At 40.2% G+C, this 22575-nt stretch overlaps 3 protein-coding genes, 1 long non-coding RNA gene and 1 pseudogene across 5 annotated transcripts; 2 read left to right on the top strand and 3 right to left on the bottom strand.

The window, feature by feature from the left end:
• Positions 1 to 1803: 1803 nt before the first annotated feature.
• On the bottom strand, positions 1804 to 5575 carry LOC115105828 (uncharacterized). Its single transcript, XR_003859931.1, has 2 exons — positions 5356 to 5575; positions 1804 to 2528 (listed from the first exon to the last, which is right to left on the bottom strand). It is a non-coding gene; the product is annotated as an uncharacterized LOC115105828 (long non-coding RNA).
• Positions 1907 to 5103, top strand: LOC115105827 (transmembrane protein 119-like; annotated as a pseudogene).
• A 330-nt stretch (positions 5576 to 5905) lies between the features above and the next one.
• On the bottom strand, positions 5906 to 8829 carry LOC135563827 (iron-sulfur cluster assembly scaffold protein IscU-like). The gene is made up of 5 exons (XM_065007457.1): positions 8698 to 8829; positions 7339 to 7452; positions 6986 to 7096; positions 6724 to 6802; positions 5906 to 6598 (listed from the first exon to the last, which is right to left on the bottom strand). The coding sequence occupies exons 1-5, from the start codon at positions 8794 to 8796 to the stop codon at positions 6507 to 6509; spliced, it is 495 nt and encodes a 164-aa protein (XP_064863529.1). The 5' UTR covers positions 8797 to 8829; the 3' UTR covers positions 5906 to 6506.
• A 4900-nt stretch (positions 8830 to 13729) lies between these two features.
• On the top strand, positions 13730 to 16985 carry LOC115105826 (E3 ubiquitin-protein ligase RNF185-like). 2 transcript variants are annotated; one of them, XM_029628239.2, is made up of 7 exons: positions 13730 to 13846; positions 14684 to 14888; positions 15045 to 15063; positions 15193 to 15305; positions 15424 to 15475; positions 15905 to 16022; positions 16145 to 16985. In XM_029628239.2, exons 2-7 carry the CDS (start codon positions 14737 to 14739, stop codon positions 16240 to 16242), a joined length of 552 nt encoding a protein of 183 aa, XP_029484099.2. In that variant the 5' UTR covers positions 13730 to 13846; positions 14684 to 14736; the 3' UTR covers positions 16243 to 16985. The 2 variants fall into 2 exon arrangements, with proteins under 2 accessions (XP_029484099.2, XP_064863528.1); XM_065007456.1 differs by lacking the exon at positions 13730 to 13846 and having other exon boundaries at positions 13858 to 14888.
• Positions 16986 to 17204: 219 nt separating this feature from the next.
• On the bottom strand, positions 17205 to 19630 carry LOC115105825 (uncharacterized). Its single transcript, XM_029628238.2, has 2 exons — positions 19394 to 19630; positions 17205 to 18360 (listed from the first exon to the last, which is right to left on the bottom strand). The coding sequence occupies exons 1-2, from the start codon at positions 19521 to 19523 to the stop codon at positions 17546 to 17548; spliced, it is 945 nt and encodes a 314-aa protein (XP_029484098.1). The 5' UTR covers positions 19524 to 19630; the 3' UTR covers positions 17205 to 17545.
• Positions 19631 to 22575: the final 2945 nt, after the last annotated feature.

Below are 22575 nucleotides of genomic sequence, written 5' to 3'. Positions count from 1 at the left end.
CTGTTGGAGGAGGTGAGTCAGGCACGTTTTCTCATCCTCTCAGTTCATTACCCCATCCATTTCCCTCAAATTCTAAAGCATCCACAGTTCTAGAGGAGCCTTTTCTGTGTGTGACCACTTCTGTGGATGGTGAGTACAGACACCTTCATTTATTCACTTTATTTTATTCTTCTTTCTTTAGTGTACATTTTACCCCATAGGGTTTATTTCCAAAAGAGAAATTACATTCTTATCAAATATGAGTTAACTTTAGTGGACAGATATTACCTCACATGATTGCAGTGCAGTTTAGCTACCGTGACAGCATCATGACTTATGTCTCCAGGCTAGCAGCTCACCAGCAGGGAATCAGGATTGTTCAATAGAGTTCTCCAATAGGTTCTCTGAATCCGAATGGGTTTCCCATATTTGAATGAGTTTGTTCAGATAAATGTGTGGTGAACAGAGATTTTATTTTTGAAAGAAGGTATAATTTGAAGTCGGACTAAGTCTTGCATTATTCAATCATTTTAAAATGTTTGTATGCCATTGATATTCGACACAATGGCTGTGCTAAATATAGGACTGTTCAAAAATGTCTGGTAATCTCCATCAAATGGTATCTTGAACACTTCCATAGGGACTAATTCCTCTGTAACCATTATGTGTGTGCACGCATCCGTGAATGTGTGTGAAAGTATACACTGAGGGAAAGGGGGATACCCAGTCAGTTGTACAACTGAATGCATTCCTCTGAATCAGAGAGGTGCGGGGGTCTGCCTTCATCGACATCCACGCCCGGGAACAGTGGGTTAACTGCCTTGCTCATTTTTACCTTGTCAGCTCAGATTCGATCCAGCAACCATTTGGTTACTGACCCAACACCCACCAAGTGAATGGGTGATACATTATAAAGGAACTCCCCCCCCCCCCCCCCCCCCCTTTCCTGAAGAGTGCAATGGTTCATGTGGCCCAACTTGCACACAGATGGAGTGGAAAAATGGGGGGAAGGAGTGGGTCGGCTGGGATGATTTAGAAGGACCAGGCCAGCAGTCAACTCCTGGACCACATTCAGCAGGGCACAAATGTGGAATGTTCAGATATAAATATATTGTGTGGAGCAGACCTGCCTCTCTGACATGTTGAGTAAGGATTCATGACAGCTCTATTAATGACATTTCTATCTGCAATGTTCAGTTAGTTTAAAGTTTGGCTATTCTCTGTCATTGTGAAATTAAAAGGAGGTCCTTCCTTTTATTGTTACCATACACTGTGCAGCGCTGTTTAGTTTATTGCGTTAAGCAACATTTAATTTCAGGGAAATAAGAGGGTCATGATGTATTTCCGGGAACCAGCATGAAAAGGAGCTGCTCACCGATTTGACAGCTCCAACGCAGTTACACCTCCGAGATCGACTTAAAAAAAAAAAAAAAAAAAAAAAAAAACAATGATCTGCTTTACAGTTTGTGGTTACTGTGGGTTAAGGCAAAACGGATTGAATTCAGGCCTTTGTGTGCATATGTCTGTGTGTGTGTGTGCAAGTCATGTGTGCATTGTGTGTGTGCCTGTGTGTGACATGCTATGATTGGAATTCAGACCTTAAATTCTGCCTGCCTTTCATCAGCTCTCAGCTGCTATCTGGGTCTTAAAATGCCATCTACAGCTATAGACATTCTATCAAGAATAGAAATGACTCAGAAGGCATTTTCATTCATTGTTGATGAGTGAAGCCTTTACAATGTATTGTGCAACACTCACAAAAAAACTCTAGATGTCAGCTGTCAATGTTAGACACAAGAACAGCTATATGAATCGAAACACCTGTCGATCGAAATCTGTGCAATTTAATAACAGTGGAAATGCAATTTGACAACAGCCACACTGACACTGTATGTTCTTGTTTTGTTTTCTGCAGGTCCTATAGGAGATGACGTTCCTCATGGCACTTAATCTGATTGGTCTGTTGGTGACGCTGTGGTCCAGCAGCCCCAGTCTAGCCACACCCCTCCCTTTCAACATTTCATTGGAGGGAAGTGCAGAGGGGGAGGAGCTAGACAGCCTCATTGACACGCCTTCCCCACCTGCCACCAGTGGCCCTGCCTCGGAGTCCTCAACCACCTCACATGGCTACACCCACGTAGAGCACTTCTTGCTCAGCCAAATGGTTCACTTCCTGCAGGATAACCTGTTCCTCATCCTAGTTTTCTTCACACTCTTCATCACTATCTTCCTCATCCTCTGCTGTGCTTGCATCATGAGCCGCAAACGAAAGATCAATGCCTACTACCCCTCGTCCTTCCCCTCTAAGATGTACGTGGACCAGAGGGACAAGACCGGAGGTACCAAGCTTTTCAACGAGTTGCCAGAGAAACCCTCCAACCGGCAGTAGGCTGAGCCAGTCGACTCCAGCAAGGATCTCCATCATGACATCATGAAGGCAGCCAAGAACCTCCGTACTCTCTCCAAGCCTCCCCTGGGAGAGCAAGAGGGAAAAGACCCCACACAGATATCTGCAGCAGCAGAGAAAAGTCATGAGGTGAATGTTCAGGCTGTGGGAGAAATAATAGAGAAAGACAATCAGCCATCAAATCCACCAGAGCTGAGTGAGGAGGAGGTATGCCAGCTCTCAGTCAATGAAGCCCAACATAGCAGCTGCCCTGAGCAGTCAGAAATCCTTCCGGAACAGACAGGCCTAAAAAAGGATGATGAGTCATTCACATGAGCTGAGTCTCCATCTGGCCAAGGGCACTCACAGGCTCAGCAGGAAAAGGACAGGCAAGAGGACTCCACTGTCACACTGTCTATTCCGTTGATCACTGGAGAGAAAACAGCACTTTTGCTATGCTCTCGACACTATGTTTGATCTCAATGGTTTGGACCAATTTTGCATGAGTGACAATCTTTAAGGCAAACCTGTCAGCTTTGTTTACTGCTCTTTGGATTTACCAAATTATGTATGTTCAGTTATATGTAATCATATACTTGATTTACTTCTGTTTCCCAGTAGCCATCTTTCAATGTGTCTCCCTAAAAGTACAACACTATGTAACCTGCCATCTTTCAATGTGTCTCCCTAAAGGGTTAACACTATGAAACCTGCCATCTTTCAATGTGTCTCCCTAAAGGGTTAACACTATGTAACCTGCCATCTTTCAATGTGTCTCCCTAAAGGTTTAACACTATGTAACCTGCCATCTTTCAATGTGTCTCCCTAAAGGTTTAACACTATGTAACCTGCCATCTTTCAATGTGTCTCCCTAAAGGTTTAACACTATGTAACCTGCCATCTTTCAATGTGTCTCCCTAAAGGTTTAACACTATGTAACCTGCCATCTTTCAATGTGTCTCCCTAAAGGTTTAACACTAACCTGTCTTTCAACCTGCCATCTTTCAATGTGTCTCCCTAAAGGTTTAACACTATGTAACCTGCCATCTTTCAATGTGTCTCCCTAAAGGTTTAACACTATGTAACCTGCCATCTTTCAATGTGTCTCCCTAAAGGTTTAACACTATGTAACCTGCCATCTTTCAATGTGTCTCCCTAAAAGAACAACACTATGTAACCTGCCATCTTTCAATGTGTCTCCCTAAAGGGTTAACACTATGTAACCTGCCATCTTTCAATGTGTCTCCCTAAAAGAACAACACTATGTAACCTGCCATCTTTCAATGTGTCTCCCTAAAAGAACAACACTATGTAACCTGCCATCTTTCAATGTGTCTCCCTAAAAGTACAACACTATGTAACCTGCCATCTTTCAATGTGTCTCCCTAAAAGTACAACACTATGTAACCTGCCATCTTTCAATGTGTCTCCCTAAAGGGTTAACACTATGTAACCTGCCATCTTTCAATGTGTCTCCCTAAAGGGTTAACACTATGAAACCTGCCATCTTTCAATGTGTCTCCCTAAAGGGTTAACACTATGTAACCTGCCATCTTTCAATGTGTCTCCCTAAAGGGTTAACACTATGAAACCTGCCATCTTTCAATGTGTCTCCCTAAAGGGTTAACACTATGTAACCTGCCATCTTTCAATGTGTCTCCCTAAAAGTACAACACTATGTAACCTGCCATCTTTCAATGTGTCTCCCTAAAAGTACAACACTATGTAACCTGCCATCTTTCAATGTGTCTCCCTAAAGGGTTAACACTATGAAACCTGACCATACACCCCTATATATGCTGTCTTGTTTGATGTTTGTGTTGTTTTTATTTGTATTTGTACAATGGCCAAAGTAATGGTGCTGCATCTTGTTTTTCTCCCTCTTCCATTCTTTGGTAGGTTAGTGAGGTGTTAATCCTAGGTTAGAGATCATTTTCAAGGCAATTTGAGGTTTCTTTTTCTTGAAGAACAAATATGGATAAGTACAGGGCAAGTTAGCCTATTTTAGAATCCCAGAATTAAATACTTACACACTCCTCTCTAACATGTAGGTTCAGCATTCCCGAACAGTCCCATTACAAGTCAGAATGTTGAACACACTTTATTTAAATTTACTTTACTTGTCCACCGATTTTGTCCTTATGTCAGAGATAATCTGATACAAAATATCTACATAGAAGCATTATCAAGCTTGTAGAGACTATTGCATATTTTTTTTTACAGCGACTGAGTAGCCATGGTAACAGTCTAATGTTTAGACAAAGGTTAAGTTCACCATGAGCACCTCATGGTGCAGCATCTGCCACAACTTGAACTCAGACAGTATGTCTCCAACTTTAAGGGAGGTATATTTACATTATAAAACCTGTGTGTAGTTAGTCAAATGTTTATCCTGTCTCTTGAAACACTTCCATTAAAGGGCCAATCTGGAGTTCAAAAAGCTGTCACCCCACCATTGGTTTTGGTAAAGAGCTGAGAGAAATAGAGCCACTCAGTCATAGACAGAGCTATGGATACGAGGACTGGACATCCATAAGCTCAAATTGATTGTTTTAACCATGTTTTGAAGCTATACAGTATGTTTACATTTACAAACATTGGGAGTTAAACAAGTGTATATTTTGGGGTTTGATGGGGCGCAACAGTTGAACTAGGCTCATGAAGCATTTATAAGTTCTATTCATCAAGAATCAATGGCTATATATATATGCATCATTCATTAAAGCTGTAATATGTAACTTTTTGGGCAACCTGAGCAAATTCACAGAAATTACTTGTCATTCTCATTGAAAGCAAGTCTAAAAAGCGTCAGATCTGTTCTATGCTTCCCGTTCTTAAGTTAGTTTTAGAGGCTTTGACTTTCGGTTTTGTACAACAGCTTCAAACAATATTTTTGCTTACGTGAAACGTATTTCACAGCAGTTTAGATGTTACAATGATTCTCTACACTACACTTGCTTTTGTCACAAAGTGAAATTAGGAAAACTTACAATTTCAGCAACCAGGAAATGGCAGAGCAATTTCTACATAGTGCAGAATCCAAAAGTAGATGTAGCAACTCCGAAATGATCCATTAAGTGACAACTGTTGCTCTGCTGCAGAACCAGGACCTGTGAAAGAACTTGGGAAAGCATCAAACATAGCAGTCTACTCTACTCGTACTGTGACATTACAATTCAGGCTGGTTAGTCGTGTGTGTGTAGTGTGGTTGAAAACATAGACACATAAAAATGGTTGTAGAGGTGCAGCTTTCTTTATTTTCAGTGTTCTTTGGTTGAATATGGTAGAAATTGTGAAGACAGTAAAGAGATTCTAAAATGTGTCGTGTTTGGTATTTGATAAAAGCAGAACCATGATCTGCATTTATGGATGAAGTCAATGTATTTACATGGCTCCGGATAAAGTATGCCAACGATGCCATCTAGTGGAGAATACAAGCATTGCTCTAATTTCTGGTTGTCTGCACACTGCTGAGAAACACAAGACAATACCTTAACCGGATTATAGAGACCTTGCATGACAAAAAAGAAAGACATAACATACTACGTACACGCCGTACTTTATTAATTTGCATATTACAACCAGGAAGTATGAAATGTGACAAAATAATCCAAATAGATACCTTAACAGTTGCTGTCATTTTATATCTCCTGCACTGCATTTCCTCATAGCCTTCAAAACATTTGTGCTACATGGGTGTTGATGGGACACCTTTAGAAATCTTATTCAATACTTCACCACAGCATCCATAATCATTTCCCAATGGAAAACACCCCCAAACCATGACAAAATCATGACAAAATAAAGTGAATAAAGACAAAGCAAACTTGTCTCGGCTCACTTTGCATTTCTCACTCCTGAAAATAAGGCTTACTTTGTACCAATCACCCGATCAGTGCCCTTAAATTGTGCGTTAACGTGACAGGCTACAGAGTAGACTGGGAAACCACAGAATGCCACAGGGGCCTGGTGTGTATACTGTTGTCTATGTACGTTGTATGGGTGGACATAACCTGGGCTCATTTAGGATGCCCCATATATAGAAGGATGGAGGAGTGGGGAGCCAGGACTACATTTGAGTGTCTCCTTGGCAGTAGGGTGCAGGACAAGGGTGTCCAGGACTACGAGAGAGAGTCCTCCCTTAGTTGCTGGCTTTGACAGCCTCAATCTTGCCATCCTGCTGTTTGAGACGGTAGTCATTCAGAGCAGCTCTGATGGCATCCTCTGCCAGCACTGGAGAAAGGGGCAAAAATTTCACATGGTTGTAAAATAGATTAAAAGGGCATGTATGGTTTAGAAATTCAGCATGTTAGACAGGGCAGAACAGTATTATATATCAGACTGAAATAAGAGCTTACTGGAGCAGTGAAGTTTGACAGGTGGAAGACTGAGCTCTTTGGCAATGTCAGTGTTCTTTATTGTCAGTGCTTCATTAATCTGAAAGCCAAAAAGAGGGAAACATTTCACCAACCAAGAAATAAACTTGATCCAACCATGTAATGAAAGGAAAAAACAACAGTGTGGTGGAAATGACTGTTGAATTGAGAAATTGAATACAGAGCAACAGAACAGTAACACGGGAAGCAGAGGAAGTGTCATGGATGCAGAATGTTCACTCACGGATTTGCCCTTCACCCACTCTGTTACCAGGGAGCTGGAGGCAATGGCTGAGCCACAGCCAAACGTCTTGAACCTGGCATCCACAATCTTCCCCTGATCGTCCACCTCAATCTGTAGATAGGAGATTAGTCACTTTATGCAACTGTCTTTTGTCCACATAATTGAATAAACAATGCCGTAACATTACAAAATACATACACTTTATAACTTAATAAATAGAGCATGCTGCTTCTTGCTAAGTCCCATCTGTGTTATCTGCTTCTTTGGAACACAACCAAGACATTGTGACCTCATTCAAAATCCAAGGCCAGCAGAGGAAGACAGGAAGTAATGAGGACAGAGGACCAACATACCTGAAGCTTCATCACATCTCCACAAGCTGGGGCTCCCACCAAGCCTGTCCCCACATTCTTGGAAGTCTTGTCCAGGGAGCCAACATTCCTTGGGTTCTCATAATGGTCCACTACCTAAACATGGCAACAAGGAGACAAAAACATTTTATTACTTAACTCAAGTTTATAAATGACCCCATCTAGGTAATATTCCCTGCGCATAGCTACAAACATTCACATAATATCATCCTTAAATTAATTCCAACTGTCTCCCAAAAAAGCAGGCTCAAGGCTGAGAGGGCTCTTGCACTCCCGTTATGCAATGGGTAGTTTAAATATTATGTAAGGGAAATTAAAATAAACAGATTAGGACAGGACTCCACAACAGTAGCACTTCCTGCTGCAACCTCCCTCCCCCAGACGTAATCACCGTGATGCAGGTCATTCTCTGCATTATTGAAAAATGCTGTGTGTCTAAAGAGCCTAAATATTTTGTGAGTTTGTTAGTGGCCAGTTGGTAGTGACAACGGTTGTTTTATTGACTAGCCTAAATCTCATAACTGTGGGAGCAGCCTTAAATTACCAAGCTCATGTTCTTTTTGGCCAAAGATGGCTTACAAGACATTCATACATGTTCAGAATGAGTGATGAAATGTTAGCCTAAATCCAAATGGACAATTCCACCAAATAGATGGCATAATTAATAGGTTATTGTGTTCTTTAACACATGCATATAATACAGGTTCAACAAAAACCGAGAGTTACTGTGGAAATATGATCTTATTTCACACGTTCTGTAGAAAAATGCAGAATCAATGAAACTGCGTATTGCCATCGCAGGTAGTACACTGGTGCTACCGCTATGCTGCTTCAGAGATTTGACTGAAACCTGTAGCGTAACTGACGTTAGTGTTACCAAACAGCTAATTTGAGGAATTAGCTAAAACAGTTTAGGAAGAAACAGATTAACCTTCAGGTATAACTAGCTACATCAGTAAAACCTGCATCGACCGAGACAGAGCTGGAGATTAAAATTAGATTTTCTAAAAATACTATTTTTCTGCCAGAACATTATCTAACATGTTAGCTAGCTAGATGTACGCTATAGAACTAGTCAAGGCATGTGACGCATGTTGTTAACTTAGCTAGCTACTTCGACCTCTACTTTAAAATATATTTCATCTAGATACTCAGAGAAACAAATACATAACTAGATAATCAGTGCCAAATGTACTTATAGCAACTAGCTAACGTTAGTTTAGGTTCGTTGTCAAAACAAGCTTGCAAGGAATTCACATCTAACCAGTTTACGACCTAAACAGGGACACGTGGTTTAATTTATCAGACATCAAACATAGCTAGCTATACAGGTTATTTTACCTTCTTGTGGTAGGCGGCTTGGACCGTATATTCCGGGGAAGTGATCCTTCTAATCACAACAAGCGGGGTGATACACTTCTTTGCAACTAGACCCGCCATGTTCGCTGTTTGTCTGAAATGACGCAGTCTGGAAGAGTGCGAGCGAATACCCTTATCATGCGCATGACAGTGTGGGAGGAGGAGCTTTTGGACTGATCCCAGTGAATGACAGAAAAGTGCATGGAGTTTTATATAATATTCAAATATATCACATTTTTAGTGTAGCAATATTCAGCAAATATATCTAAAGGTTAGGCATGAGCCCTAAAGGCAAACACAGGGTAGTAGCTAATTAACCATAAGGAATGATATTGTGTTAGAAAAACAAAAGAACGTTGTATGTGTTATGAGTTATGTGACAGTGGAGAGTACATTTTCGAGGTAGGAGACCGTTACCTTTCATGTCAGCAAATCTAAAGATACACACAAAACAAACTAACCTTGCAGGTGTATTTAATTTCCTGAGGTTAACACAGGAGAGTGACATTGGTCACGTTTTAATTATAGCTCATATAAAGAAAGAAAGAAAGAAAGAAAGAAAGAAAGAAAGAAAGAAAGTGAGCCATTGGTCAAAAGGCAAGGGTGTAAACTGAGGGAACACTCTCAGTAGGCTATTATAGATGCTGTCACTTCACACTAACACAGAAGGTGAGTCTTTTATTTTTCATGTTTTTATGTAAAAGTGCTTAAGGTAAACTCTCACGTTTGACAAAGACAAATATTGAGAGGCTATTTGAGCACAGGTCTTGCTGTAATGTTATGCTTTCAATGTGTGGTCTGAGCATTTGTATGTACAGTGCATTCGGAAAGTATTCAGACCCCTTGACTTTTTCCAAATTTTGTAACGTTACATCCTTAATCTAAAAGGTATTAAATTGTGTTTTTTTCTGTCATCAATCTACACACTATACCCCATTTGGGGAGTTTCTCCCATTCTTCTCTGCCGATCCTCTCAAACTCTGTCAGGTTGGATGGGGAGCATCGCTGCACAGCTATTTTCAGGTCTCTCAATAGATGTTTGATTGAGTTCAAGTCCGGGCTCTGGCTGGGCCACTCAAGGACATTCAGAGACTTGTCCCGAAGTCACTCCTGCGTTGTCTTGGCTGTGTGCTTAGGGTCATTTTTCTGTTTGAAGGTCAACCTTTGCCTCTGTCTGAGGTCCTGAGCGCTCTGGAGCAGGTTTTCATCAATGATCTTTCTGTACTTTGCTCTGTTTATCTTTCCCTCGATCTCCCAGTCCTTGCCGCTAAAAAACATCCCTACAGTGAAGCATGGTGTTGGCAGCATCATGCTGTGGGGATGCTGTGCCATGTTTCTTCCAGACATGACGCTTGGCATTTAGGCCAGAGAGTTCAATCTTGGTTTCATCAGACCAGAGAATCTTATTTCTCATGGTATGAGAGTCCTTTAGGTGCCTTTTACTGAGGAGTGGCTTCCGTCTGGCCACACTACCATAAAGGCCTGATTGGTCCTTCTAGAAGGTTCTCCCATCTCCACAGAGGAGGTGGGAGGAACTCTGGAGCTTTGTCAGAGTAACCATCAGAGTGACCACCTCCCTGACCAAGGCCCTTCTTCTGATTGCTCAGTTTGACCTGGCGGCCAGCTCTAGGAAGAGTCTTGGTGGTTCCAAACTTCTTCCATTTAAGAGTGGAGGGCACCGTGTTCTTTGGGACCTTCAATGCTGCAGAAATGTTTTCGTTACCCTTCCCCAGATCTCTGCCTCTACACAATCCTGTCTCGGAGCTCTATGGACAATTATTTTGACCTCATGGCTTGGTTTTTGCTCTGAGATGCACTGTCAACTGTGGGACCTTATATATCAATTGTGTTTACCAAAGGTGGACTCCAATCAAGTTGTAGAAACATCTCAAGGATGATCAATGGAAACAGGATGCACCTGAGCTCAATTTCGAGTCTCATAGCAAAGGGTCTGAAAACTTATGTAAATAAGTTATTTCTGTTTTATATTTTAAATATATATTTGCAAAAATGTCATGATGGGGTATTGTGTGTCGATTGAGGAGGAAATTGTTTTATTTAATCAATTTTAGAATAAGGCTGTAACATAACAACATGTGGGAAAAGGGAAGGCGTCTGAACACTTCCTGAATGCACTGTATTAGATGACAATCCTGTTATTCTATTTTGGGATTTCAAAAAAGCATTTGATACTGTTAGTCATGAGTTTATTTTTGATGCATTGCACTATTTAAAATGTGGTCTTTTTTATCAACACTATTAAAACTCTTTATAATGGTGGTAATAGTTATGTTAAACTTTCCCGTGGATCCTCACCTAGATTGGATATTCTGATATCACCTAGATTTGATATTGATATTTGATATTCTGTGCTGTTCAGCATCACCATTTTTATTCCTATTAGTATCAAAAATTATTTATTCAATGGTCACCAAATGTCATTTTGAAGGAATTGTTGTGTGTGATAATGAGGTGAAGATTTCCCAGTTAGCTGACAATACAACCCTGTTTTTTTATAAATTAAAATCAGGTTCCAGTAGCCCTACAAAAGTAGAGCTTTTCTCTGAAGTGTCAGGTTTGGTATTGAATATTGCAAAATGTACATTTTTGCACTTAAAGATGCAGTGAGTCCTAGAATATGTGAGATTTCTGTCAAAGATGTTGTAACCTACTAAGGTGTCAAAATGACCCGAAATACTAATGAAATGAAATACATTTATGTAAATTCCTTAATTGAATTTATAAAAAATAAATGTTATTCATGGTTGGCAAGAGATTTATCTCTTCATGATAGAGTCTGTCAAAGGCAAAGGGTTTATCTCGAGAATCTTATCTTTTTACATCTTTAGAGATTCACAGTCTACATGTACCACTCTCCACAAATTATTATTCAATTTCATTTGGAAAAAGAAGACACACAAGATCAGGTAGGATATTACCAACAAGATTTGTGATGGTGGTCTTAATGTTTTAGATTTTAAGACTGTTTAACCGACTGCAAAAGTGAATTGTATTTAGAGGTATCTCAAAAAACCTTACAGTCTTTGGAATATAATACCACTTTTTTTCTCCAGAAAATTGGGTGGCTTCATTTTTTACTCCAATGCCCTTATGCTGTGCGTAAACTTCCTGTAAAATTTGCAACATTTCATAAACAAGATCTAATGTGCTGGTCCTTGTTATACAAGCACAACTTCTCTCCACACAAATGTTTTATTTGGAAAAACGGTGATATTAGATAGAAATTAAAAATAAATAAAACCATATAGAAATAAAACCATATTTATCCATAATTGGTTTGCAAATAACATATTTGTGGTTAATGAACTTATAAATGATAAGGGTAGTCCTTATACTTACAATGAATTATTAGCCAAATATTACTTTGTTATGTTGTGTAAGGAATATTACATTTGAATGAAAGCTAATCCCAATAGAATCCTTACTTTACTGAAGGATCGATCAAGCGTTTCATTACATGCACTAAATTACAGTGATAGTGTAGAAATGCATCAATACATTACATCAGAAATTTAACAACAATTTAGTCTGAGAAATTATTAACAGGAAGCTTACCACTGCTGCTATTTTTCAATGGGAATCTTGATGTGAAATGGCAATGTGAGTGGACTAATCCACATAAATATTTGATAACTGATAAAGTAAGAGAAGTCTCTTACAAGACCCTTCACAGATTTCGAAATATTGAATTAATGTTGAAGAGGAATGTGGCTTTTGTGAATTGGAAAATGAGACTATATAGCATTTATTTTGTGAATGTTTGCATAGTGAAATATTTTGGACGAATATGAAAATAATATTAGTGATAAAATCAGTAAACTCGCTTCATACTCGTCGCCAAACCAACTGGCTCCAAGTCATCTACAAGTCTCTGCTAGGTAAAGCCCCGCCTTATCTCAGCTCACTGATCACCATAGCAGCACCCACCCGTAGCACGCGCTCCAGCAGGTATATCTCACTGGTCACCCCCAAAGCCAATTCTTCCTTTGGCCGCCTCTCCTTCCAGTTCTCTGCTGCCAATGACTGGAACGAACTGCAAAAATCTCTGAAGCTGGAGACTCTTACCTCCCTCACTAGCTTTAAGCACCAGCTGCCGGAGCAGCACACAGATCACTGCACCTGTACATAGCCCATCTGTAAATAGCCCATCCAATCTACCTCATCCCCATACTGTATTTATTTATTTATCTTACTCCTTTGCACCCCAGTATCTCTACTTGCACATTCATCTTCTGCACATCTACCACATCTACCATTCCAGTGTTTAATTGCTGTATTGTAATTACTTTGCCACCATGGCCTATTTATTGCCTTAAGTCTCTTATACTACCTCATTTATACATGCTGTATATAGATTTTTCTACTGTATTATTAATTGTATGTTTGTTTATTCCATGTGTAACTCTGTGTTGTTGTATGTGTCGAACTGCTTTGCTTTATTTTGGCCAGGTCACAGTTGCAAATGAGAACTTGTTCTCAACTAGCCTACCTGGTTAAATAAAGGTGAAATAAAACAAATAAAATAAACCTATGAGCATTACCAATTGTGATATTTTAAAACATTTCCTAATTTATTTAAAATGTTATATAACACAACAAAACTATATAAATACCAAAGTATTAAAGAAGTGTCTACAGTATGTCAAAATGTAACTTATCTATAGCATAATATACTTTTTTTTGTGTCTCTCTGGATTTATTTATTATTTGTATTGTTTTTGTTATGTGTGATATCTGTACATTGTTTTGTACAATGTTAGTGTAATGCATAAAATAAAATAAATAAAAACTCCCCCAAAACATCTTGGATGCAGTCTCCAGTTCTTATTATACCTCGGTTGTTCGAGAGGATCAAAACCGCAATGTATCATGGGTCAAATGTGACGGACTGATCTACCAATGATAATTAGTCTTTATTTATGATGCAAGGTGTTTTGTAGATTAGTCCATTGGCAGCCTCCCTGCAGTCATTTTGATGCTCTCGAACACAGCCACCTTTGGTGTTTTTGGGTCGCCTTGTTAACGGCCAAAAACACAGTTTAGGAGATTTACCATTGAACTCCCTGCTTTATGTATCTTTTTGGGGATCTGACAAAATTCACATGGAAATGTGAGTTATAAATCTGTCATTCTCATTGAAAGCAAGTCTGAATGATAGATCTGTGTTTCCCGTTTTTACGTTTTGTTCACCAGCTTCAAACAGTTGAAAATATAATATTTGGGGTTATGGAAATGATCATTCACAGCGGTTTAGATGGTACAAGTATTCTCTACACTATACTTGCTTGTTTTGTCACAAACTGAAATTAGACGAACTATTCGAATTTTAGCAACTAGGAAATGCCGGAGCGATTTCTGAATTGGTCATCTTTAATCATATTTATCCTATCATGTAATCGCTTTTGCCACATTCTAATTGAGGTGGGAAATAAACTACAATGTAGGAAATTAATATTATTTGTAAATCAGTCAGACACAATTTACCCATGATACATTGCGGGTTTGAGCCTCACGAACACGGCCATTGGTAACCAATCGGCGTAGCAGCAGATACACAAGTAATCACCAAACAACTTCTGGATGCTAACTATAGTGATGATATCAGCTGAAACTTGAATTTAACTTGGTAACTTGAACGAATAGGTGGCTTTCTATCTAGATATCTGTACCCACGACACCGAAGATTTGTTTGAAAAACGCAAGGAGGTAGTCAATTATGTGATTTGATGTTACGCCGATCGCTCGCTAAACTAGTAGCAACATTTATTCTAGAAACGCGCAACGTTAGCGTACTGGATCTAGCTGCTACGTTAGTTAATGTGGTAACTTTTCTAACGCCATTGGAGCATTGTTAAGCAACATTTAGTGTAAATCATAACGCAAATTTTACTTTGGCATATCTCGATTCTCATCTGTTTGGATTAATTTACACATATTAATCTACAAGCAAGGGGGCGGCTAGATACATCACCCCAATTTACCTCCTGATCTGCGGAAACAATGGCTAGTCCTGCCCCTCCACCAGCCACTGAGAACCCCAGCAGCTCGACTGCTGCTGGGGAGGGTGGCAATCAGGACAGCACCTTCGAATGCAACATCTGCCTGGACACCTCCAAGGATGCGGTGATCAGTCTGTGTGGGCATCTCTTTTGGTAAACACCCTCTTGTGAGACTGTTCTGTATTTGTGATTGATTGAGGGACATTATTCCTTATCTGGTACTCAGGAGAGGGTATTGTGCACATAATTCAATATAGTAATTTAATATATATTCTCTCTCCCATCCTTTACATTCCTTGTATCACCTAGTTGGCCCTGTTTACATCAGGTAAGTCAATTGATACGTCATTTATTTTACACAACCACTGTCATCAGCTGCCACCTGACCCTTTACCAATGGATGTTTTACTGCTACTCTGAATATATCATGCAATCTTAACCCCCCATGTTTATGCAGTGGTTAGAGACCAGACCTAACAGACAAGTGTGTCCAGTGTGCAAGGCAGGCATCAGTCGAGACAAAGTCATCCCACTATATGGCAGGGGAAGCACAGGCCAGCAGGACCCACGGTGGGTTGGTGTACTCAACATGAAAGCAGGGAGCTCAGTTTGCATACAATCCTCAGTTATTTACTCTGAATTCCACATCCCAAACTACTGTTGTCAACAACTTGTCTCTCATTGTTAGGGAGCGAACGCCTCCTCGACCACAAGGACAGAGGCCAGAGCCAGAAAATCGTGTAAGTACTGTGTAATACAACCACTATCACCAAGCCATTACTCTCACTTTTCAGACTGTGCACAATTATTTAGCAAGGATGTTAGCAAAGCTCAATACAGATAGTTCTACTGTGTATCACTTGTGTTTGCAATGTTGGCTGCTGTATTGCACTACCCATTCATGATGAAACTATGACACGGGATGCTGTAGTGAACCCGCACATAGCTGAATTCATTAGCATAATTAACTTTCTCACTGGGACCTATTAAGCGCTGCCTGAAGAGCTCTATTTGACCCCTTGAGAATGACGAAACTTATAGCACTAGCGATTGCGTCACATCTCTCCCTCGAAACACCTGTTAAAGTCAAGTTTTTTGTACATATGGAATAGTCATGTTATAACCCTGGGTTGGTGCAATGTTATTGTAAGGTTCTCTTCCCATCACAGGGATTTCAGGGGTTCGGCTTTGGAGACGGAGGATTCCAGATGTCTTTTGGCATTGGTGCCTTTCCATTTGGCATTTTCTCTACAGCTTTTAACATCAATGATGGAAGACCACACCCAGGTACTTTAGCTGTGTAGGTTGAGCATTGTGTATTGTACCAATGTTTCATCAAAAATGTATTGTGAATGGCCCCCTCTACCTTGAAAAGTGTTGATCCATTCTCCTCTGGTTACCCCACACAGCTGCCCCTGGGACCCCCCAGCACATGGATGAACAGTTCTTGTCCCAACTCTTTCTAATTGTGGCTCTGGTGATTGTGTTTTGGCTACTAATCACATAAATGTCTGGGCGGCCAGGACTAAGGCTCAATTTGGACAGTTCTTAATACTCTGTTTCCAGATACTTGCTTGATTTTGTACTTATCCACATTCTAAGTATTGTCCTCTGAATTTGCCGTTGGTTTATTTTCAGTAATTGAGATTAAACTGTTTGATTACATCTGTACTATGAATCCTACAGAAGTCTTAAAATTGCCCTACCTCTTCATTTCCATCAATGGTGTGTTTTTTAATGACAAAGTTTCCTTGGCTGGCAATAGAACCAGATTTTAAAAGAAAAAATGGCAAATCAGTAAATGTAAGGTATCGGATATTTTTTGTATGGATGTAGATTATGAGCAGTATGTCCTGTTTCTGAACTGAATATCAAGTCGGGAAGAGGTGTATAATTGGCGATAGGCGTGTCAACAATTTAAAAGTCTTTTGAGTAACATTACCAGTATGCAGCCATATTAACAATACAGTAAGTAGGACATTGTGTGGTGTCAGCAAGGGAATAGTCCAAAGGAGCAGTATTGATATGGGTTTAAGTTATTGAATGATATTAACTGGTATGTCCTCAGTTGCCATAGGAGCTATTTTGCTAACTATTTCTCACGTTTCAGAAAATAAGCTTACAATTTAAAGGAGATATTTTTGGTTGAATGATAGTCATTGTCTGCCACTAGTAAGACTTATTTAGTACAAATGGAAATGTAGAATTCTAATGCATATATAATAAAGAACTTGGGGGGGATGTGTAAAAGATTTTGATTTCTTCAACCTGACAACTATCAAGATGAATGTCATTAGTAACAGAAGCTGTTATTTGATGTGCTCCCTCACTAATCAATTTTTACTTCACTTTCTCACTGTAATAAAAAGTTGAATATAAAAAATGGATTATTAAAATAGCATAAGCATCTGTAATAGACTGTTTGCTTCATATCCTACTGAGAGAACTTTAAACAAACACCTTCGTATGGGTAGTCAATGTTTCTCTAATCAGGCTGCAACCATTTAATGCCATTCAAAGAAACATAACAGCCCATTGTATTTTCAATTGGGTTAACTTGCATTCAAAACAGAAAATGCTTTAAGATCTATTAAAATAATTGATTTGGTTGTTAATCAACTCTTGTGAAAAATATAAAAGTATCTCTCAATATGATACCACAAAATGTGATTATTCTAAAAACAGATGAATAACTTGGCTCTTCATGTTTTAGGAGAGAAATATATTTAACAAAAAAATACTTTAGGTCCAAAGAAACAATAGAACTTCCACTGAGAACAACCCCTGTAGACCCTACAAAAATGAATGAGTTATGTCTCTGGCTCTTCTTGTGACTCTGGCCCTTGGTCTTCTTGAGGCATGGGCTCTGGCAGTTCATTGGACACTGTCACCAGTGGGTCTTTGACAGTCAATACACTAAACTCTGCCTCATACATTATCTGTTGGATCTTAATTTTGGTCTCACATCTTTTTTGTGGGGCTAGCCTCTTCAAGGCAGGAACGAAGCTGAGAAGAAACATCTCATCCTCGTCACACTGTCGGTTAGGGATCATGGAATCTGATCTGTGATCTTTCTCTTTGGCCAGCAGCCTCCTGTTCTTTGTGGAGAGCTTGGCAGGAGTGCTTGAGGAACATGGTGAAGCAGGGGACTCTTGTCTTGTCTGAGGCCTCTTCCTGGTTGTGTATGTTGATAGCTGGGGAGCTGAGGATGGCTGGGGCGCTGGGGATATTTGGGCACCTGGTGGTAGCTTGGCCAGGAAAGCCAGCTGGGCCATCTGGGTGCCTTGTTGCGCTGGGGACAGCTGGGTCACAAAGGCTAGCTGCGACATGGTCCCAACCTGGGTTGTAGGGGTTTTCATGTCGTTTACCAGGGCTGTGTTGAGTGTTTTGACAGGTTTGATATCACTCTGTGTGCTTTTATTGATTGTATCAGGGGTTTCCTGGTTGTCATGGTCTGCATTGCCATTTCTAGGTTTAATGAATGGTTGAAGAAAGTTCAGAAGTTGTCTGTATTTCCATCGACTGGTGGTGCGCTCCCCTGTCTCCTCCTTACTCCTTTTCTCCTGTCGTACTTCCTTGAAGTATCGGTCTCTTAGATTCTTCCATTTCCTTTTGCACTCTTCAGCTAAAAGGGATAAATCAATGATATCAATTATGCAATATGGATTCATCATACTCAAGACTTAATTTGATGCATTTCATATTGAACTAGCTAAACATGGAGAATATTTGACTAAATGGATGGAAACAAATATTTACAAGTAGCTAGTATGATTAAAAATGTATTTTTGGCCAATGCGTCAGAAAAAAACGGGAGCATTCAGGTGATTGAACACATCTCTCCATCCCAATGAGGGGGTTCGATTAATCTCACCGGGGCGTCAGGGCTGCCTCCCAGGTTTGGGGTACGTGCCTCGCTCTGTCCGACCGTAAAGTCGGCAAAAAAAATGGACGTGAGTAAATAGGATTGTGTTTTCCCGTGCAAAAGTTATTGCTTTGGATAAAAACGCTGTATCTGCCAACGAAAACGAAAACATTTGATGGAAAATATGTTTCTGGACCATGTACCCTGTTGAAAACATGACCAAGGCGACCCCGCTTTCGCATGATGATGTGACCGGCCATTGTCCGAGCCAACCCCGGCCAGCGTGTAATAAATAACTCCCTCACATGGAACCTAATCGGGTTCCTACTTATAAACTGTAAATGTGAGGCTCTACCATTGAGTTGGTCGGTAATAAAAAAAAAAAGTAAGTGCAGTGTTCTCCATTTGATGGCATTTGTTAGTTAATTTCATTAATGCGTGGAAGATGCGATGCCAATCTACTCGTGGCTCATTGCGCGGGTGGGGAACGGAACATTTTTCCCCTCGTGCCGCGGTGTCTACAGTCTGCGCCGCTGCGCTCACGAATTCGTCTGCCTCCCCATTGACGTAATATGATTCACGCGGTTCTTGCGGCGATGTGCCATTAAAACTCACCGTATACAGATGCTATTCACGTGATAAAAATGTATAAAATACAACAAACGCCATAATTTCTAAACTTGCCCCATTTCGACAAACAAGTCAGATTGCTTCAAACTAGCTAGCTCGCTAAGATTAGCTCAAACATTTGCATCAACGCAACTTGATGATTTGTAGAAACACCATAGTTTACCTGGAAGAGCTGTCAACGCGCTGATTCTCCGCCAAGCAAGGGATCTTGTCTCACCATTGCGGTAATCTGGCAAAGTTGTATTATACAGCTCAGGAAAATTAAAAACTGACAATATCAACTTTTCGTCCATCTTGACTTGAGAATGCGGTCGGTCGCGCGCGGAAGCGACGGTACCCCGCCTTTCCGCGTGGTTACGTCAAAGCGGTATGTACAGAATATCGCGAGCCGATCCGCTACCGCATGCGTGTCCGTGCGCTGCCCGTCCTACTTATTCTGTCATATCCCTACTCATCACAAGAGGGCAGTACAATCCCGTGTTCTGAATAGTTTTAGACCGAGGACAACCAATCAAAGCACACAGCAACCTTATAAACCATCTCTGGAACACCTGTTTTGAAGGAGTGCTCATCAGGAACAACCCAACTCTCATAAATATACATAATATAATATATACTAGACATTAGGCTATAGCTAAATAAATGTGGATTATAAATGAAGTGCAAACAAACTATGGAAGAAATTCGCAAATGCTGTATCTCATTTCAAGTAGTACTGTTATTTAAATTTTCTAAATATCTGATTGTGTGACATGACAACTGTCATATCAGCCCAGACATTAGCGGAGATACTGGAAAATTATATAAAATATAATGCGATGGGATGTTTAATTGATTAAGAAAGTATAATTTTGTCAAAATCACAGGCACAAAAAGTAACCATTTACCTAATACTGTAGGCCACTACTAGCATTTATTCAACATACAGCCTATACCACTGAAGAACCATAATTAAACTCTGTGTAGATACATCTTCCATTGCTCCTACAACTCTTCATTGTGTGAAGTCAGCCCGCTGCTGTCCTGAGACCTTTTCTGTACCATTCCCATTATTTGAGCCTCCACACATTTTAGTTTTTACATGCTGTGTTCAAAAACAGCATTTGAAAAGGAAAGAGAAAGGGCATCATTCCACAACACATCTATTCGTCCTGCTCCTCTCACACCTCTGGGGTACCTGCTAGTCCATTAGGGGTACCTGCCTGATCCATTAGGGGGTCCACATCCAACCACCCTCCCTGTCCCCCTCTCCTTCCTTCTGCACCCTGTCCTCCTCTTCAGCAGGTGTCTGTTGGACACAGACTGCCATCGTATTCTCATCCATTATTTCACAGGCCTGGTTGGAGAAACCAGAGAGAGGTAGGCAACTTTCGCTCACTTGCCTCTTGTTCCTGCTGCCTCTTGAGCTTCTGGTCCTTGGGTATAAAGACACAAGTCAGGCCGCTGTTTAATATCCATTCACATAATTGTTGAATAGATCATCTCAATTTGCTTAATTTGGCACCAAACTGATGTTCACTGCCAATCCCTCTCTGAACTAATTGAATGATAACAACTGAATCCTTGTATACGAAATGAGTAGCCCCCTGTTATAAAAGGCTGAACTACTACACTTTGATGACCTAAGATCATAAACATGCGAACGGCCAATCAGATTGGCTGGCTAAATATAGATCTCCATGAACCGTGCAGTGATATCTTATAGCATAAAAATGTGCACTGGGGCCGCCTCTATACCTGCTCAGAGTCGCAGTGATTTGTATCTCTGATTCCTTCCTTGTTCCTCTTCATTGCTCATTCATTCATGTTGAATGTCTGAGGAATTAATTTCCCACCTTCAGCTGACCTCTTATAGAGGTAACCGGCTATTATGCCTGATCCCAGCAGTACGATGATTGCCATTAGGATGTTTGCTAAGAGAACCTGACATTTTGAGATACACATACACTAAATATCACGGTGAAAGACCTTATCACTAAGACATATCTTACCAAGACTATGATCTATTCTAATATTTGATGTTGAAAGTGTATTTCTGTTTGTTTGCTGTTTGGGGTTTTAGGCTGGGTTTCTGTACAGCACTTTGAGATATCAGCTGATGTACGAAGGGCTATATAAATACATTTGATTTGATTTGATTTGATATTTCTGTGCATTTTGACAAAGGAGAGTGATTGAGTGCTGCATCAAATGACCTGGCCTCCCCAATTTTTGACCTCAACCCAACTGAGATGGTTTGGGATGAGTTGGACCGCAGAGTGAAGGAAAAGCAGCCAACAAGTGCTCAGGATATGTGGGAACTCCGTCAAGACGGTGGGAAAAGCATTCCAGGTGAAGCTAGTTGAGAGAATGCCAAGAGTGTGCAAAGCTGTCATCAAGGCAAAGGGACTACTTTGAAGAATCAAAAATATATTTTGATTTGTTTAACACTTTTTTTGGTTACTACATGATTCCATACAGTTGAAGTCAGAAGTTTACATACACTTAGGTTGGAGTAATTGAAACTCGTTTTTCAACCACTCCACAAATTTCTTCTTAACAAACTATAGTTTTGGCACATCGGTTATGACATCTACTTTGTGCATGACAAGTAATTTTCCCAACAATTGTTTACAGACAGATTTTTTCACTTATAATTCACTGTATCACAATTAAAATGGGACAGAAGTTTACATACAGTGGGGCAAAAAAGTATTTAGTCAGCCACCAATTGTGCAAGTTCTCCCACTTAAAAAGATGAGAGGCCTGTAATTTTCATCATAGGTACTTCAACTATGACAGACAAAATGAGAGAGAAAAAATCCAGAAAATCACATTGTAGGATTTTTAATTAATTTATTTGCAAATTATTGTGGAAAATAAGTATTTGGTCACCTACAAACAAGCAATATTTCTGGCTGTCACAGACCTGTAACTTCTTCTTTAATTAAGAGGCTCCTCTGTCCTCCACTCGTTACCTGTATTAATGGCACCTGTTTGAACTTGTTATCAGTATAAAAGACACCTGTGCACAACCTCAAACAGTCACACTCCAAACTCCACTATGGCCAAGAACAAAGAGCTGTCAAAGGACACCAGAAACACAATTGTAGACCTGCACCAGGCTGGGAAGACTGAATCTGCAATAGGTAAGTAGCTTGTTTTGAAGAAATCAACTGTGAGAGCAATTATTAGGAAATGGAAGACAAACAAGACCACTGATAATCTCCCTCGATCTGGGGCTCCACGCAAGATCTCACCCCGTGGGGTCAAAATGATCACATGAACGGTGAGCAAAAATCCCAGAACCACACAGGGGGACCTAGTGAATGACCTGCAGAGAGCTGGGACCAAAGTAACAAAGCC

This window comes from Oncorhynchus nerka, linkage group LG22 (genome assembly GCF_034236695.1).
Source record: "Oncorhynchus nerka isolate Pitt River linkage group LG22, Oner_Uvic_2.0, whole genome shotgun sequence".
Lineage (NCBI taxonomy): Eukaryota > Metazoa > Chordata > Actinopteri > Salmoniformes > Salmonidae > Oncorhynchus > Oncorhynchus nerka.
This window is presented reverse-complemented; position numbering and strand designations above follow the sequence as displayed.

Excerpts from the sequence above, each read along its gene's own strand:
- LOC115105825 (XM_029628238.2), bottom strand. The coding sequence starts at position 19,523 with ATGGACGAAAAGTTGATATTGTCAGTTTTTAATTTTCCTGAGCTGTAT. Across the intron at positions 18,361-19,393 it reads CGCGTTGACAGCTCTTCCAG|CTGAAGAGTGCAAAAGGAAA; the intron begins GTAAACTATGGT and ends TATCCCTTTTAG.
- LOC135563827 (XM_065007457.1), bottom strand. The coding sequence starts at position 8,796 with ATGGCGGGTCTAGTTGCAAAGAAGTGTATCACCCCGCTTGTTGTGATT. Across the intron at positions 7,453-8,697 it reads AAGCCGCCTACCACAAGAAG|GTAGTGGACCATTATGAGAA; the intron begins GTAAAATAACCT and ends TGCCATGTTTAG. Across the intron at positions 6,803-6,985 it reads AGTGGGTGAAGGGCAAATCC|ATTAATGAAGCACTGACAAT; the intron begins GTGAGTGAACAT and ends TTTGGCTTTCAG.
- LOC115105826 (XM_029628239.2), top strand. The coding sequence starts at position 14,737 with ATGGCTAGTCCTGCCCCTCCACCAGCCACTGAGAACCCCAGCAGCTCG. Across the intron at positions 15,476-15,904 it reads GGCCAGAGCCAGAAAATCGT|GGATTTCAGGGGTTCGGCTT; the intron begins GTAAGTACTGTG and ends TTCCCATCACAG. Across the intron at positions 16,023-16,144 it reads TGATGGAAGACCACACCCAG|CTGCCCCTGGGACCCCCCAG; the intron begins GTACTTTAGCTG and ends TACCCCACACAG.